Genomic DNA, 18,354 nt, shown 5'->3' with positions numbered 1-18,354 from the left:
CGGCTACTCCGCCCTGGGCTAGTGTCCTGGCCCTTGAATGTCCTTCCAGACCAGACCCCATGTCTCACACTACACTCTTGCCCAGCAAACCACACCCCCACCATGGGGAGTCCCGGGCCCAGCGTGGGTGACTGGCAGGGTCCCAGGAGGCAGCTGACACCCTGCTTTCAACCCCACACCCAGGTTCCTCAGCGGGTTCCACTGGCTTTGCCTCTGAAACAAAATCCCAACCCACCCCGCTTCCATCTCCATGGTCACCCACATAGTCCAGACTGCCACCACTGCTGGCCGGGAACAGCGCTGTGCCCTCCTCCATCTGCCCACAACTCCCTGTAGCCCTTTCTTCCCAACAACGGTCAGAGAAAAAGATCTTTTCAAAATAGAAATCGGACTGCCTGACCTCTCCTCAGTCCCCAACACACACATACACCCTGAAAGTTCCCCTTGTAAAGGCTTTCTTTTCCTGCACCCGAGACCAAACGCCCACAGCACCATAGCCTACCAGGCCCTGCACGATCTGGTCCCCATCTCCCATCCTCCCCTCCCCTCTCCCCAGCCACCAGGACCTCTTGCTGTGTCAGCTCTGCCAACATACCAAGCTTGCTCCTACCCCAGGGCCTTTGCACATGCTGCTCCCGGCGCCTGGAATGCCCTTCCCCCAGATCTTCCCACCACTGCCTTCTCCTGGTCTCAGAGACCCCTTCTCTGAGCCCCTTGTCACTCACCCCATTTTGTCTCATTCATTCCATGAACTACCCTGAGGTCATCTTGCTTCCTTGTGTGTTCCCCTGCTTAACATACTCTCTCATTCACAAAAAGGGCAGCTGGCTGGAGTAGGAACTTCATCCTGCTCACTGCCAGACCCACACTTCCCAGGGGTAGTGCTTGGCAATGGTGGGCGTTCAACACATGTCCTGATCCCCTGGCCACACGCTGGATGGATGGATGCATGCCCGTCCGCGTGGGTGGCATCTGAGACTTCCTATGGCAGGTGAAGGTAGCCTCAGGGAGACAGGTGGGGGGTGGGCCGATTAGCCGGGGAGTGTCTGGCAGACCCTGTCACTTTCGACATGTGGAGCTGGCCTCCTTTAGGGACAGCCCTGCTTTTGTCCTCAGACACACAGCACCGCCCTCAGGGAGGTCCATCGCCAAGGGCCAGTCTGACTTTCTAGAGACGGCAAGATGCCGTACCAGAAGTTGCTCGAGGTGATGGCGCAGATGGCCCTGGCCGCCCAAGTCTGTCCCTGGCGGTGTTGGACAGGGACGGTGGCCTGGGGTCCCGCTGCCCTCGGACCCCTAGAGCAGCCTTCAGGAGACTGGGCTAGAACAGCATGGGGGGAGCCTTTGGGGGGAGGGGTCAGCCCCTATTGCTTGCGCTGTGACAGGCTGATCTGGGATGGGTGTCCCTTAGGGATACAGGCTTGACACTTCTTGGGGCCAGTGGGGAGTGGGGCAGAGATAGAAGATCCAGAGAACAAGAAACCAGACCCCACCTGTCTCCTGACCTTGAACTTCACGTGTGACAGTAAAGCATGCCCCGAGCAGTTGCTGCAACACAGCTGCTCGGGGAATCACTCACTGGCTCCCCAGTGAACCCAGTGACCTCGGCCTGGAATAAGGTCAGGGTGAAAGCTGGAGAGGGCAGTGCTTCCTGCCTAGGCCCAGAGTTATTGCCAGCTGGCACTGAGCCTCATGGTTCTAGAAGCTCACGTGTGGACTGAATCACATGAAACCAGAAACAGCCACAGACGTGTTTTTGTATATGCACAGAGCTTGTAGAAATTTTGAGAAGTTGCCAATGTTGAGAAACTCTTAAGATTTCACATGAAAAGATGGATTTCTAGCTTCTCTGAAAGAACAACCCACAACCCCAGGCCTGAATTGCCACGTGGTGACTCTTGGCTGAGGCCAACGTGAGCCCGCTTCAGAATGAACGTTGAGTTCTCCAATTTGCTGCAGTCCCTACCACCCCCTACTGCCTCACTCCCACGCGTTTCACTCATTAACTTGGCCTGTCCTGCCGCCACAGCCATGGAGTTGGGAACAGCTGCTCGGCACACACAAAAGGCCCCTTATGCCCGCCCATCAGCCCCTTCTCCCTCTGACTCCCTCAGCCACTGACACACACTTACCCTCCTTCTCGGCAGGAGGCGCAGGACTCCTGCTTTTGCCTCGAGGGCTGCTGCTGGGCGGCTGGGGGGTGTCACTCTCCGGCTGCAGGTGCTGCGATGGTGGGGGGGCAGGGGGAGCTGGCTTAGGGGGAGCTGCTTCCTCCCGGGGCGGCTCGTGGACTTTGGTGACCTGCTGGGGGAAAGCGAGGAGGAGCGAGTGTCTTTACAGGCTGTCTGCAGGTCCCAGAGACTAGGGAAAGCCTTCCAGGCCCCCTGCGTGTGACCAGCCTCGAAACTGAGGCCCAGGAGAAGTAGCAACACACCCAAGGGCACACGGCTTGAGGGTCCAGGAGGTTGGGCTTTGTGCAAAGTGTAGGGGGTGTGCCCAGCCATCCCGGGTGCCTGGCTGTGGATGGAGAGCCCTCATTACCCTGCCCCTAGCCCCTTCCATCTTCCTCAAATTTCTCGGGGTCTCAGAGAGATCAGAGCTGACAAATGGGACAGTGCCCGGCTGTGGGGAGCAGGCAGCACAGCCTGGCACTCCTTGTGCCCCTCACTCAAAAAGCCCTGGTCAGCTTGGAGTCTTTCAGCCCACAGCCCCCAGGTGCACTGGAAGGCCAGGCTCACGTCCTGGGAGAGGGCAATGACTATGTGAGTGTGCTAAGTCACTTCAGTCGTGTCCAACTCTTGGCCACCCTATGGACCGTAGCCCGCCAGGCTCCTCTGCCCATGGGATTTCCCAGGCAAGAATACTGGAGTGGGTTACCATGCCCTCCTCCAGGGGATCTTCCTAACCCGGGATCAAACCCACATCTCTTACGTCTCCTGCATTGGCAGGCGGGTTCTTTACCACTAGCACCACCAATGACTGAGCCGTTACAATTACGGGCACCTCTGAGGATCCTTCTGCTTGGCCTGGAGAATTTTCTGGACAACCCCCCAACCCTTTCAGAGGGTCTCAAGTTAACTGGTGGGGCCCCGCCCTCCTCTCTGAGGTGTTGTGACAGTGGGGGGCTTCCTGCCTGGTCTGGGGGGCTCTGGAGAACCCTCGGCAGGCAGGGGTGGGGTGGTGAGAGCTGCCAGGCTGGGAAGCCAGAGGGAGGAGACCTGCAGGCCGGGTACTTTGGGGGCCCCTCAGCCCCCCTACTGTTCCTGCCTGTCTCCATGAGGATTTCTACAGGAACAGGAGGTGGTGGGAAGAGGCGGCGCTGCAGATGCCGGGCCTCCACCTCCCTGGCCTGTGATCAGCCTGATTTATTGTCTCCTCAACAGGAAGTAAAGGTCATGGGGGCTCTGCGGGTCCTGGCTGGGTGGGGGTCCTGGGTCATGGGTCATGGGAGGTGGGCCTGGGACTCACAATTGGGGGGATGGCGGCCGCTCGCTGCTTCAGCTGCTTCAGGTCCAGCGGCTTCTGGGGCGAGGCGTTGGTCCTGGTGTCGCTGGTCGGGGTGAGGAGGCTGGGCCGTGGCGACAGGAGCCTGGTGGCAGGCGGGAGGGCAGGGGGGACGGGGAAACCAGTGTCAGGCCCACGGGCTCACAGGCTCTCCTGGCTCCTGCCTGGACGATGCGGCTGGGGGGACCACCAGAGGGAGGCGAACGTCCAGCGCCAGGGAGACCTGGGGTCGGGGTGGGGGCTCCTCCCTCCCTCCTCTGCTCCATGCAGGCCCCACAAGGGACCAAGACCCCTCCCACCCCAGCCCAGAGGATCAAATGCTCCCGAGATGGCCCAGGGCAAGGGAAGTCCCAGAGAAGCCCACACTCAGGGCCCGTTACCACGACTGGCCCTTGGGAAGCTGCTGGGAAACCCAAGAATCAACCTAATTAAGGCTTGGGAGGCTTAAGAGATTCAGGGAGATGACTCATCACCCAAGTATGAGAGGCTCAGGCCCCAGGGTAGGGGCCCGGGGTATGGTGCTGAGTTGGCCCTGCTTACTGGAGACGAGGACTGGGGCGCCCTCCCATTCAACCAGAATGCGTGGCTAACCGGAATCTCACCCGCATACCAGGCGGGTGCAAGCTCTGCGGGCACAGGGTCAGCATGTACACTGCCCGCCCTGCAGCCGTAAGTGGGGCTGAGCTGGGCCTGCAGGTGGCTTGTCCTCTAAAGCAAGGTCACGTCTGTCTGCTGACATGCAGAACAGGGCAGCAACCTGCTAAGGGTGCACGGTGTGTGTGTGTGTGTGTGTGTGTGTCTGCACACGGGTGCACGGAGGTGGGCAGGGGGCTAAAACATGGTGGGAAGCCAGGGCTGGGGTCACCCCAGGGAACAGCTGCAGTGCCTTGGGCGCCTGGGGCAGAGGCTGCCGTGGGGCGTGGCTCCAGAGCTGCTCACGGGTGTCCCCTCCTTGAGAGGTCTTCAGGGATTTCCAGGACACGACAGCCCTGGCCCGGTGCCATGCCACAAGCCCCGTCTGGTTCACCAGCTGGCATGAGGTCTCGAGGGCAGAAGCTCAGAGCCCCAGCCTTAGAGCCCCTCACCCCTGCACTGGGGCTGCCGGGTTCCTGCCCAGCTCTTGAGTCCTACCTGGGACCACCACTCGCTGAATACACAGCAGGCCTGGGGGAATCAAACAGTGTGCACGCACAAAGGCACTGGCCATGGGCTGGATTCAGCCAGGAGGGAGAATCACAAGACAGGTCAGTGAAGCCCCTAGTGTGTGCCGTGACCACCCTGGCTGACGCCATGTGCAGACCATCGGCACAGCCCCTGCCTTCCAGGTAAGATCTGTGACAGCCAGGGTGCAGCTCACACCACCCAGAGCTGGCTGCCGGATCCAAGAGTGGATCATGCGCCTTCCAGCCGGCGGTTCAGGACAGACGTGTGACGTGCAGGCGATGGGCCCCCTGCTCCCTGCGGTGACGGGATCGCAACCCATGACGAGCCAGTCCCTCGGGTGCTGACCCCCTGCCCACATCTGCCACACGCTCAGCTGAGCAGAGACAGTCTCGGCGACACCCCCTGAGGCTGCCCATGGCATGCAAGTGGCGCCAGGCTCAGAGGTCAGACTGACTTCATGCTCAGCTGGGCTTCACCGTCCTCCTGACCAGCTCACCCTCCCTGCCGTCCTCACCTCTCTTGACCTCTCTGGATCCTGCTCAGGCTCCCAGGACCACCGGAGGCCTCTCCTCTGGTGGCTGCCCATCTTCACTCCCCTGGAGACCCAAACCCAGCCTCGTTTTGCCCTCTACCCTTGGGCCAAAGCACCCTGAACAGGTCTAAGAACTGATGCTCTCACTTGTCCTGTACCCCCTCACTGTCGGCTCCAAATGTCACCAGCCCAGCCTTGCTCCCCTCCTCTTGCAACTAATTACCACTGTCCGCTTAAACCAACTTGTACTTGTAAACTTAAGAGTGAATACACTGCAGCCCTTCTGGCATTTCCTCAGGAAGTGCATTAGAGTCATTATAGGGCCCAGCATTTGCACTGCTGGGCATACACTCGTGAGAATAGACACACACACCCCCACACACCAACCGTTCATGAAAGATCATAGCAGCCACTATCTGCAAAAGGCAAAAGGTGGAAGCAAGCCCCACGTCCAAAACCAGGTGACATGGATAAACAAAATGTGGTATGTCCACACAGTGGAATATTACTCAGCCAAAAAGAATGACTCCAGGCTACAACTTGGATGAACCTCAGAAACATGATGCTGAGTGCAAGAAGCTGGTTGCAAAAGGCCATGTACTGCATGATTCCAATTACAAGAAATTCCCCCAAGAGGCAAATCCGTAGACATAGAAGATGAGTGGGTGCCAGGGGCTGGAGGGTGGGGGATAAGGACTGACTGCTAATGGCCTGGGGTTTCTTCTTGGGGTAGTTGACAATATTCTGGAATTAAACAGTGCTGATGATCACATAACTGTGAATGTACTAAAAATAAATCACTTCAATGGCTGAATTGCATGGCTGTGAATCATATCTCAGTAAAGCCATGAAATTAAAAGATGCTTACTCCTTGGAAGGAAAGTTATGACCAACCTAGATAGCATATTCAAAAGCAGAGACATTACTTTGCCAACAAAGGTCCATCTAGTCAAGGCTATGGTTTTTCCAGTGGTCACTGTGAAGAAAGCTGAGCGCCGAAGAATTGATGCTTTTGAACTGTGGTGTTGGAGAACTCTTGAGAATCCCTTGGACTGCAAGGAGATCCAACCAGTCCATTCTGAAGGAGATCAGCCCTGGGATTTCTTTGGAAGGAATGATGCTAAAGCTGAAACTCCAATACTTTGGCCACCTCTTGCAAAGAGTTGACTCACTGGAAAAGACTCTGATGCTGGGAGGGATTGGGGGCAGGAGGAGAAGGGGACGACAGAGGATGAGATGGCTGGATGGCATCACTGACTCGATGGACTTGATTAAGTCTGAGTGAACTCCGGGAGTTGGTGATGGACAGGGAGGCCTGGTGTGATGCAATTCATGGGGTTGCAAAGAGTTGGACACGACTGAGCGACTGAACTGAACTGAACTGAAAGCTGTTACAAGGAAAAGATAATGAATATACTCCTTGCTGGCCACAAAATCAAGGGTTTGATATATTAAGTATATCGTTTCAATGAACAATAAAGTAATAATGCTATACTATTATCTATTGTATAAAATATTTGAAAATGCAAATTTTAAGGTTAAAATATAAACTTTCATATCTATGTGAATATAATTTTATATGGACACAAAATATGCTTTTATGATACAAATAAAAAGCCAAGTGTCTGTGTCTCACTCTGATTGTCAACGAACCAGGGCCCTTGCCCTGTCCTGGTTTCCCGGTGGTTCCTTGTCCAGGCAGCGGGCAGGCAGATTGGAGGGAAGCAGGGATCACCCTCAAATGCTGTCAGCAGGCACCAGCTGGGGGTGTGCATGGAGGCCCAGACCCCTCTCTCTTGAGCCCCCCCAACCCCACCCAGGGAGGCAAGAGCTCAGTGGGGGCTGCAGCCATGGGCACAGTACTTCACAGCTGACAAGATGATAGTAGCCTGACCGCTCACTGTGAAGAGGGCAGCATCCAAGAGCAAGGGCCTGGATCCTGATCTTTAACAAGCCCGAGGGGCCTGAGCCTCCCCACCACCCCTGAGGGGCGGGAAGATGCCTGGCGCTCACGTGGCCCCCAAACTGCCTCATCCCACCTCCACAGCGGCAGGAGCCACCACCTCCAGGAGCTCTCCTCACAGTATCACCCTCCCTCTGTTCTCTTTCCTTTGTTTTCTTGGAAGACAGGGCGTTTATTTTCCTCCCTAGAGACCGGGGCAGGGTAGGGGCTCTCGGAGCCTGGCACTGTGCACGTGACCTGGGCCGGGAGGGGCAGGGGCGGGGGCTGGGGGGAAGCTGGGTGGCAGGGGAAGCCGGCAACTTGGCTGAGAGCAGCTGGGGCCCTGCCCCCTAACGCTGAAGTTCAAGACTCCACCTCTCAGTTCAAATCCCACCACTGGCCAGATGACTTTACCAACTGTGCCTGACTCAGTTTCCACATCTGTAAAATGGGTGTGAGAACAGTCGCTCCCTCCAGCGACTGTCCTGTGGGTAGGACACGGGAAGGCACAGGAAGCCGTGACAACAACGCCTAGTGCTGAGCAGCCTGGGCATCTTCTCATCCCTGGGATTTTCTTCCCGCCCCGGAAGACCAGGGCTGGGGAGGGGGCAGGGCCCCAGGGGACTCTGGGTCTGCAACAGTACGTCCCTTCTCTGCTGAGCCCCCTCCCCAAATTCCTCATTATCGCTGGGCTGGGATAATCCCCCGCTGCCAGGCTGGGGCTGGGAAAGCAGGATTGTGAAGATCCACAAAGGCATGGTCATGCTGGTTTCCCATGCCCCCAAGATAAAACCCCACTCCTTGCTTCAACCCCCGAGGCCCTGTGGGGCCAAGTAGAGCCAGGACCCTGCCCACCTCTGTGACCTCCTCGCGTGCCCTCTCCCCTTTCCCTCACTCGCTCCGCTCTCTGCCACAGGCCTCTCTGCCGTCTACCCAACACAAGCTCGTGAGGCCATAGGACCTTTGCATTGGCTGTTCTCTCTGCAGACTTTCCCTCCGTGTCTCATACTCTGTGTTTCCATCATCTTTCAATGTCACCTCCTCAGGCAGGTCTCCCTGACTGCCCCTCACACTCCCTCCATGACCAATCTCTCCCTCATCCGCTTATCACACGAGCATTCCCTTTATTCCATTGCTGTTCCAATTCCGTACTAATCACTCCCAGTGAAATGTAAGCTTCCTGGAGCCAGGACCTCATTTGTCGCTGCTCCCCTTGAGCCCAGGATGGTACCTGGCACACCCCAGTGCCTAGTTAATCATTTATGGAATAGAGAAATAAAGGAGAAATTGCTGTTACATTCTTTTGAAATTCCAGGGGCTCGGAAGTGCCTACATTCCAACCTCCTCGTGGAGTGAACTTTGGGGGCTCCTGAAGCAGTTCCAAAGGAAGGGAGTAACTCCTTTCATTGAGCATCTTACTGTGGGCTCGGAACTCCATTCTCCTCCCAAGCAGCCCGTAAGTGGGGATACCCACACCCGTCTTATGGGTGAAAAAACTGAGGCCCAGCAAGGCCAAGGCACTTCTGAAGGCCCAGCCCTGTCAGAAAGTGCCCAGCACCGTCTCTGGGAAACGGAACAGGCGGGGGCAGGCAAGCTCAAGGCTCTGCAATCAAAGCCACTATCTCTGGCCGCTAGCCAAGAAAACTCCCAGGCGGAGCTGTCTGGCAGAAAGCAATGGAGAGTAAAAAGCAGGATATGATTTTCTCTCCCAAAGCCGTACGGGCACGGGCCAGAACGCAGTGCATCTTGTGTCTTGTCCAGGGACGCCCAGTGCACTGCGCTGAGACTGCCAGGCGGGAGGCAGGGCTGTGGGCAGGAGGCCAGGACCTGGGGTCGCCCACCGATCTCTCTGGGGCGGTAAGGGAGGTGGTGCTGGCTGCCAGGGCGCACTCTGACGCATCTCGCCTGCGTCCTCCGGCGCCCGCCTGGCCCTGTGCGGCCACGGCCGGGGCAGGAGGGAGGGGTGGCGGACTGCCAGCCAGGAAGAGGTCAGGGGGCTGGCCCGAGTCCAACCTCACCCTGAGGGTGGGGGACTGGCCTCGGTCACAGAGGGCGTGACAAACCAGGTGTCCTGACTCCCAGCCCAGGGCTCCTGGTCCCGAGGGACCAAAGGCTGGACGCTCAGGCAGGAAGAGTGGACAGGAGCCAGACCCAGCTGGGGGAGAGAAGGACACATCCCTGGGTGGGGCTGAGGTTGTGCGGGGAGAGGCTCAAAGTAGGCTGCGGGGCTTCAGGCCTGGCCCGAGAGGTCCAGGGGGAAGCTGTTGGGACCCAGGCCAACCCTCCAAGCTGTCCAGCCCAGGCAGGCGATCTGTACCCAAAACACAGACTCCAGGAGGCCGCTTATCAGCGTGGCTGTCCCATGAGCTCAACACTCTTCCCGCTAAGAGCAGAAATGTGTGTTTCCATGACTCTGTCTCTGTGGCCAGCGGGAGTAGGGTGGGGAGCCGCCCACCCTAACCCCATTACCCAGGCACAAAGAGCGAGACTCTGGCCCAGGGCCTTCCCCAGCAGATCAGGCCACCGTGAACTCTTGTTTTCCGAGCTGCGCCCACTAGGCAGGAAACTTAGGACCTCCGGGCCCCCAGAAACCTGCTGGCCAGACTGCTGCTTATCCAAGAGCCATACAAGTGGGCTGAGGGTCCTGCCAGGGACCAGAGGTAGCTCACTGAACACGTGGGGACCCAGTGAGCTCTGACCAAGTCCGGTTTTCACATGAAACGTTCTAGAATTTGCCATCTCCGTATGCCCCAAGGTGAATCACGGAGCAGAGGAAATGGCTCCCAGTGAACCGGTCAGATTTGAAAGTCAGATTTTCCTCTCTCGCACGCTGCCCAGAAGTTTTCCGAGAGACGTGAAAGGAGCGAAAACAGACTGCACTGTTTTCAGTCAAAATAAAAATGACCGGCCCGCCTCACTAGAAAACAATTCCTTAAGCCGCCCAGATGCAAGCGGGCGTGGATCTCCGCAGCCCTGCCCTTTGCTGCCCACACTGGGCCCCGAGTGGGGCCTGCCAGCTTCCGCTCTGGCCAGGGTCTCGGGGACCCTCAGCGAGCAGAAGATGAACTGGCCAGGATCCCGGGCATCTGCCACTTGCCCCCATGTCCACCGCCACCAGCCTCACCAGGACATCCCCAAGGCTGCCTCACAAAGTGCATCCCTCTGCCACTCTGGCCCCCATTAAATCTATCCCCTCACACAGCTGGCAAGTTTCAGAACCTGAGACGCACCCCAAGTCTCAGGCATGAGCTGCGGAGGTCTCATTGTCCTGAGAACAAAATGCAGCCACCCACCCAGCCTGGAGGCCCTGCAAGGTGGGCTGGTCTGCTGAATCGTGCAGGCTCAGTCCCACCTCCGGCTTCTGCACTTGCTGGTTCCACCGTGTTGAGGGTAAAACTTTGTCTCTCCAAGTCTGTTCAAGTCCTAAGAGCCAAATACCTGTGAATGTGAACTTCTCTGGAAATAGGCTGTTTGCAAATGTGATGCAATTGAGAGGAGGTCCTGAGGGTGGACCCTCATCCAAGGACTGACATCCTTACAGCAAAAGGGAAATGTGGGCACAGGGACACATGGAGAGCGTGTCATGGGACCACAAAGTGACGCATCTACAAGCTGAGGATGGCCGGCACCACCAGAGGCTGGAGGAGCCGGGAAGGAGCCTTCAGGGGGCGTGGCCCTGCCGATGCCACTCTGGGGTGGTCCTTGGTGGCGGCAGCTCTGGAAGCTAACCCATGCTGTCACCCTACTTCTCCCCACCCAGGCTCAGCTCAGAGGCCACCGCTAATGGGGGACCCACCCCATCAATGCTGCCCTGTCCCAACATCGGAATTCCTGCCAGACGGAGAACACTTAGTGGTGGCCCCCTCTCCCTCCAAGGGCAGGCGTGGAATCAGCCTCGTGTGCCGTTGCCTCGGTACACAGGTGATGCTCAGTAAGTGCTTACAGAACGAGACGACAAAGCCAGCGCGCTCACCTGTTCTTGTCGCCGCCCTCGGGCTCGTCCACCTCGTCGGCGCTGCAGGTGGCACTGGAGTCACTGTCCTGGGGGGCGCCTGAGCCCTTGGCTGCAGGGCCTTTGCCCCCAGAGCCGCTGGCCTCCTTCTTCTCCACCTTGAGTGCCCCCTCGGGCGCAGCCTCCACCGCGGCCTCCGGGCCCGCCTTCACCTTGTCGGGCCCCTCTCTGGCGGCCTCCTCCTCGCACTCACTCTTGACAGGCTCCACGGGGTGCGCTTCGCCCGGCTCCTCCGTCTTGGCCTTGCCCACGTCGGCCGCCAGCTCTGGGGCCACGGGGGGTTTCTGTTCCTCCCCCTCCTCGGTTGAGGGGGCGGCTGAGGCCTCTTCCTCCTTCTCCTCCTTGGGGACCACGGGAGGGGGCGTGGCGGGTGACTGGGGTGCTGGTGGGGGTGTGGGCGGACCGGTGGCTTCGGGGGCCGGGGCGGGCTCGGTGGGGGCCGGGGTGTCCTCGGGCGGCGGGGTGGGCGGCTCGGGAGGTGGTGCATCCGTGCCCGGGGCGGGCAGGGGCTTGGGCCCGTTCTGCCCCGTGTCCTTGGCAGCCTCGGTGCGGGGTGAGGGGACGCTCTCGGTGTCGGAGCTGTTGTTGACGGCAGCTGCGGGGAGAAAGCAAAGATGGGGTGAGTGGTGTCGGGGGGCGCTCAGGCTCGAGACAGGCAGGGCCCTGCCCATGCTCCTCTCACCACCCGATGACCCTGACTGTGCAGCCTGGTTCTGGGTAGGAGTTCAGGGGGCTGCAGTCCCATCCCTGGACACCAAACAGCTCCGAGGCTCCTACACGCCTGAGCAGCCCGCCTGGCCCCTCCCAGACCTCTGTCCTCCTCTCCACCTGCTGACCCTGGAGGAGCCCAGGACCTGTTAACTTCCGATCCCCGGAGTGGCTGGGTGGGTGGCCAGCACCCTATGGAGCCAGGCCAGGGGCAGCCAGGGGTGCAGGCTTTCGTTCTGGGGTCTCCTTGTTCTCATCGGAGCTGCAGCCCTGGCTCTGCCCCTGCTGTCACAGACCTCCTGGCCTCGCTTTCCCCATCTGTAGAGTGGGGAGAACAGTTCCCACCTCACAGGGGTTGCGGCACACAGGGTGACACCTGCTAACTGTCCGCTGTTGTGTCATTACTGTCGTCCTCATATAACGCGGCCAGTGAACCTGGAGGAGCTCACGGGGAGAGGGTCCACACCAACTACAGCCCCTGGCCACTGTCCACAGGGCTGGTATGCAGCAGGTGCACAGGAAGTGCTGATCGAATGACAGTGTGCACAGATGAAGGGAAAGGGGACCTCAGCTCCAGACCTGGCTCCTTAGCCTCAACCACGACTCCTCTCGCTTCTTTGGGTTTCAATTTTCCTCACTTTCTACAAAATGGGGACATTTGAAACCTCCCTCCCCCACACTTGCTGTAGGAGAAACATAAGTGGGTAAGAGTCACAGGTGGACACACTAGTAAGAGATCAACAGAACAGTCAAGTCGAGTGCACTGATCTGCAGGTGTGAGCCAGGGAACAGCATGGGGAACAGACACTGCACTGAGGAGGGGGAACAGAGACGGTGGTGGCACCAGCAGTGGGGCTCACAGGCAGAGGTGTGCTCACAGAGGTGGAGCCCCTCATAGACAACAGGGAACCTGGGGGTGCCCCCCACCCCGGCCTGGCCCTACCCCCACCCCACCCCCCAAGGCCAGCTGGCCACATTCATACCTGGGCCACTGCATTCCCCTCTGGGGACCTCGTTCCCAGAGGCGTGTAAGGCTGGAAGGAAGTGAGAGAAGGGTTAGAAGCGAGGTGGTATGAGCAGCAGGTGGGGAGGGAGGAGAATTTGGGGCCAGGCAGGCAGGGAGGACCTACAACCCTGTCCCAAAAGCCCGCAGCCCAGAACACTCCTGGGTGTCCTTGGACAAGTCACTGGCCTTCTCTGGTTCCCGGCTCCAGGGTCCTAGGGGTGGGGTGCTGGCCTCAGAGCGAGGCAGGGCTGGAGGGAGAGGCCTGTGAGGCTACCCGGCCCTGTCTCACCCCTCAGACATGGAGCCAGGCCAGCAGGGGCTGCCAGTGCCCTGCGAAAACACTTCTTTCAGGCTTTACTGCCTCCAGACTCCCACCTCTCCTGTCTCTTGCCTTCCTTCAAGGCCCAGAGCAAAGGCTGCTCCTCCCAGAAATGACCATCCCAACAACAGCAACACAGGCTTGCTCTGTGGGTGTTGGGCTCTGGGCAAAGTGCTTCACACACATAACTCACTCTCAATAACCTCTAAGTTAGAGATCATCATCACCACTCTGCTTTGCAGATGCAGAAACAGAGAGGTTGAGTCGCTTGTCCCAGGCCACACTGCATGGGGGCAGGACAGGGTTGACCCCAGCATCCTGTATCCCTCACCACGGGGTTCCTGACCCTGTCTTCTGACTCCGGCAATGTCACTCCCTCTTTTCACATTGTCAGACCACAGGACGAAGGGGGCCAGCACTGAGGTCCTCTGGACAAATGGCTTAGCCCCAGAGTCTGTGTTCATCTACAAAATAAGTGGTTTATGCCTGGCTCTCTCCCTTACCCAGCAGCTTATCTCTGTCAGGGATTCTCAGGTATAAGCGTGCCTGAGGGTCGTGAAGACTCAGACGGCTGGGCCTACTACCGAAACATTTCTCACTCAGTCGGTCCAGGTGGGGCCCAAGAATCAGTATTTCTGACAAGCTTAAATCCTGGTCCCAAATAGGCCAACTGGCTTCCTTGGATAACTTCCTGTGTCTCAGAGTCCTTGTCTATTAAATGGGGTGACGACAGCACCCGTTGAGCTGCTGTGATGATTAAAGGGAATAATTCACGGCTGATGCTCTTATTACAACCACAGTCTTTACTGGAGAAACTACAAGGTGAAATGGACCACTCCTCCCTCCCCTGGACTCATCTCCAGCCTGGATACAAGGCCCTTGCTGCCTACCCTCTGGAGGGGTCTGTGGTGCTATTGGGATATTCTAGATGGTTCCATCGGAGAGACCTCAGGCTCTAACCTGGGACCTACCTCCCCTCCCCTATCCTGGTCACAAGGGACAGGTTTACACAGCAAACGCCAATCGGACTGGCAGATTCCAAGTCTACCAGCTATGTGACACCCTATGTGAGTAATTCTCCTCTCCCTCCCCACATGAGGCCTCGGTTTCCTCATCTGTAAGATGGGACTGTCACCTGGTACCTTGGGCAGACTCTTCTCAACTGCCTCCCTTGATGTGCTCAGGGCTGCCAGGTGGTCACAGAAGCCCTGGGTTCAGCAGACCAGCCAAGAATGCCCATCTCCCATCCTTGATGGGGCGTGTGAACCATACAGGGGACAGGGAACTCACTACCTCAAAATTCTCTAACTGGGCAACATCTGTTCTGCTTTTAATGCTGAGCCAAAGTCTGGCTTCCTTTAACTTTCCCACCAAGCCTGCATCCTGCCCACACACAGCCGGGAGGATATTTAAAGAGGAGAGTGGGTTCCTGCTCCCCAGGTTCCCTTTTCCTGGTTACAGACCCAGGACTCAGAATTCAAGGACCTGAGGGATTTGGAGCCTTCCATCAGAAACTGGTCAGGCCTCTAGCCAACCTGGCCTGGGGAGACCCAGTGCTGGTGAGGAGGCCAGACTCAGCACCCCAGGTCACCCCCAAAGTAAGACAACACCAACCAAATGGGCCAATTCTTCATTTTCAACCTGGAAGTAGGATTCAGGCTGGTGAATGCACTGCAGGCTGGCGTAACTTGGATTTATTTGCAGAGTGGGGGTGATTCACACCTTCCTTGCAAATGCTGGCAGAAGTTTGGGAGTTTAAACGCAGGGGCAAGCAGACAAGAGCGACAGGAGGGGAACCTGGCAGGAGACGGGACAGGAGGAGAGGTGGGGCCCTTCACTAAGAACCTGAGGCCCCGCGGGGGAGTTCAGGCCGGCAGGATGGCAGAAGGAGAAGCAGACACATTTAGTGAAGCGGGGGGCGGGGGCCTTCAGGGGTGTTGTGTGGGGGGTCTTCAGGGTTGTCATGCCTTGAGGGACTGGTGTAGAACAAGTAAAAGGGAGAGGACTGGGGGCCAAAGGCAGAGTAATCAGTGACCAAGGATGCAAGCCTGCCCTCGGGCAGCCTGGTGTGACTCCCACACCTATAAATGCTATTTGCACAGTGGAGCCGGGTGTTACATGGGGGCCAGGCTCCGAAGTTGAGTGACCATCTTGTGCAGTCGAAATCCTCCTTTTGAGAAGCGGGCAGAACTGAGAGCAAAATTTAAATATTAATTCTCACTCTCTCTTTGGCAGCCCTCACCAGGTGGCAGAATTCATCTAAGATCCAGGCCGACGACGCAATTCTGGGGTGCCTGGTGCAACTGCCCCCAGCCTCAGCGCCCCCAGGCAGAAAGCTGGGGGCTGTGCAGTTTATCATTCAAATTCAGACACTTGGGAGCAAAATGAAGCATAATTACGTAACTTTTGAATACTTATCTACCAACGGTATTCGTTCTGCTTACATTGCTCAAGTTGTAAAATAATGTATATTAGTCGCTCAGTCTCGTCCTGACTCTGTACAACCCCATGGACTGTAGCCCACCAGACTCCTCTGTCCATGGGATTCTCCAGGCAAGAATACTGGAGTCTAAAATAATGGTTCAGGTCAGAAAACTATTTTTATGGACTTCTCTGGTGGTCCAGTGGTTAAGACTCCACGCTTCTACTGCAAGGGGCACAAGTCTGATTCCTGGTTGAAGAGCTAAGATCCCACATGCTATGTAGTGTGGTAAAAAAAAACTATTTTCAAAAATAAACAATTTTTTCCCCTAAAATGTGATACCCAGATATGCTGGCAAGATAATAGGTGTCACCAGAACTGGATATGTCCTGGATGTGTAGGGTCACCAAGCACAAGATTGAACTCACAGGGAGCAGGAGTATAGAATGAACAAGTGTCCTGTGACTGCAGAGAGGCAGATTACCGTGATTATTGTTCCCACTGTCACCACCATCGTCACCACCACCACCATTGTCACCATCACCACCATCGTCACCGTCACCACCACCGTCACCATCACCACCATGATCATCACCACCATCGTCACTAGCACCATCACCACCATCACCACTACCACCATCATAACCATCACCACCACCACCACCATCGTCACTATCACCATCACCATCATGATCGTCACCACCACCACCGTCACCATCACTACCACCGTCACCACCACCATGATCACCACCATCATCACCATCGTCACCATCACCATCGTCACCATGATCATCACCACCATTGTCACTATCACCATCACCATCACTGTCACCATCACCACCACCGTCACCATCACCACCACCACCGTCACCTTCACTACCGTCATCACCATCACCACCATCACTACCATCGTCACCATCACTACCATCTTCACCACCACCATGATCACCACCATCGTCACCATCACCACCATCACCACCATGATCACCACCACCATTGTCACTAAAACCATAACCATAGTCACCGTCACTACCATTGTCACCATCACCACCACCGTCACCATCACCATCACCACTACCATTGTCACCATCACCACCATGATCATCACCACCATTGTCACTAAAACCATAACCATCGTCACCGTCACTACCATTGTCACCATCACCACCACCGTCACCATCACCACTACCATCGTCACCATCACCACCATCGTCACCATCACCACCATCATCACCACCATGATCGTCACCATCACGATCGCCCTCTCCCCTTGGGGCAGTCCAGGCCCCTTCTCAGCAGGACCCAGGCATTTCTGGAAGAGGCCAGCTCCCACGGCCCACCCTCACCTTCCGCCTCCTCCGCCATCTCCTCTTCATTTCCGCTCACGCCCGACGCCTCCATCTCCTCGTCCTCCACTACGGGTGGGAAGGCGGCCTCCTCACTGGCAGCGGCCGGGGCTTTCTTCTTCTTCCTCCGTGCATTCCTCTCCTTCTCCTAGGGCACAGGGATAGCGGCAGGTCAGGGTCAGCACCAGGGCCAGGACCTGGGCTGCCAGCCCAGGGACTCCCAGAGCCAGAAGCCTGCCATAGCTGCTAGGGACAGTGATCCCGGCCACTGTCCCAAGGGCACTCTTCCCCGCTTGCGCCCCAGTTGCACGGCCAGACATGCCAGTGGTTATTTTTACCCACAGCTTCATTCTTCCGTCGTGTCCCAGATACACCAGGGCGCAGCGTGGCCTAGGGGCTGCCCCGACATCCTTCCGGAACGGGTGAGGAAGGGCTGCCTCTGCCTGGAGGCCCCCTAGGACTGCTCCAGCCCTGCTGGCTGTCCAAGCCAGAGCGACGACCACACTCCCTGGAGGGCACACTGCCAGGTGGTGCAGTCAGTACACTGGAGACAATGAATGAAAGAAGCATGCCCTTGCGGCACCACCTGCCCCCAGGCTAGCTTGGGTGGCGTGTCATTTCACCCCACCGGTCTTTATAGTACACCAGGGGACAAGAAAGCACAACGAATGATGTAGTCAGGGTCTCTGCCCCTCCACAGGCCAGCTAGTCAGGGAGACAGCAATCGACACATCAATTAAAAAGAAGACTCAGAGGTAGAAGAACGGCAGCCCATGGGGACAGACAGGGTGGGGCGAGACTGCAGGAGGGTGGGGCTCAGGAAAGACTTCTTGGAAGAGGTGACATCTGAGCTGAGTCCTGAGAAGAAGCTGGCCAGACAAGGCTCTGGACGAGAGTGGCCCAGGTGGAAGGAACTGCAAGTACGGAGGCTGGAGGTGGAACCAGCAGGGTGGTTCGAGGAACAGAAAGAAGGCCCTTGGTCGCCAGCCTTTCACTTCCCTCCACACCTCCCTGCCCCCGTCTGGTCCCCAGAAGCCCTGCTCCCCACTCTGGGAGCCAGGGGCTCACCCCCAGCCTGGGCACAAATCCTCCTTGACAGCTCCCATCTTTGCACCTCACTGTGCCAGGTGCCCCAGGAGGATGTCTCTTTACCCCCAGGCTGAGCCAGGCAGAGGTTCAGAAAGCGTTTGTTGATTGACTTACTGAGTGACTGAATGGGCAGCATCGGGGGCCTGAACACACAGCTGGCAGAGTCAGGGCACGTGTGGAGGCAGCGTGTGCTGGGGATCCGAAGTCACCAGGGACTCCCAGGGGGGTGGACTGGCCCCTAAGAGGGGACCCACCCAAATACCGCCAGTGTGATGGGAGGGGCCGCAGCCTGAACCCTTTGGGTTCCCAA

General features: G+C 57.6%; 1 protein-coding gene across 21 annotated transcripts in view; it reads right to left on the bottom strand.

Moving 5' to 3' along the window:
- NCOR2 (nuclear receptor corepressor 2) overlaps positions 1-18,354 on the bottom strand; it is a 237,130-nt gene that overhangs the window by 34,955 nt on the left and 183,821 nt on the right. For 15 of the 21 annotated variants that reach the window (XM_061384552.1, XM_061384554.1, XM_061384548.1 and 12 more), the window contains 5 exons: positions 16,956-17,103; positions 12,846-12,896; positions 11,116-11,749; positions 3,469-3,589; positions 2,133-2,304 (listed from right to left, as the gene is read on the bottom strand). In XM_061384552.1, coding sequence (XP_061240536.1) covers positions 2,133-2,304; positions 3,469-3,589; positions 11,116-11,749; positions 12,846-12,896; positions 16,956-17,103 — 1,126 coding nt within the window. The remainder of the gene's footprint in view (positions 1-2,132; positions 2,305-3,468; positions 3,590-11,115; positions 11,750-12,845; positions 12,897-16,955; positions 17,104-18,354) is intronic. The other 6 variants (XM_061384551.1, XM_061384560.1, XM_061384569.1 and 3 more) reach the window with 2 other exon arrangements.

Source organism: Bos javanicus, chromosome 17, assembly GCF_032452875.1.
Source record: "Bos javanicus breed banteng chromosome 17, ARS-OSU_banteng_1.0, whole genome shotgun sequence".
NCBI classification, from domain to species: Eukaryota; Metazoa; Chordata; class Mammalia; order Artiodactyla; family Bovidae; genus Bos; species Bos javanicus.
The sequence above is the reverse complement of the archived record's forward strand: the minus strand, read 5'-3'. Positions and strand labels throughout refer to the sequence as shown.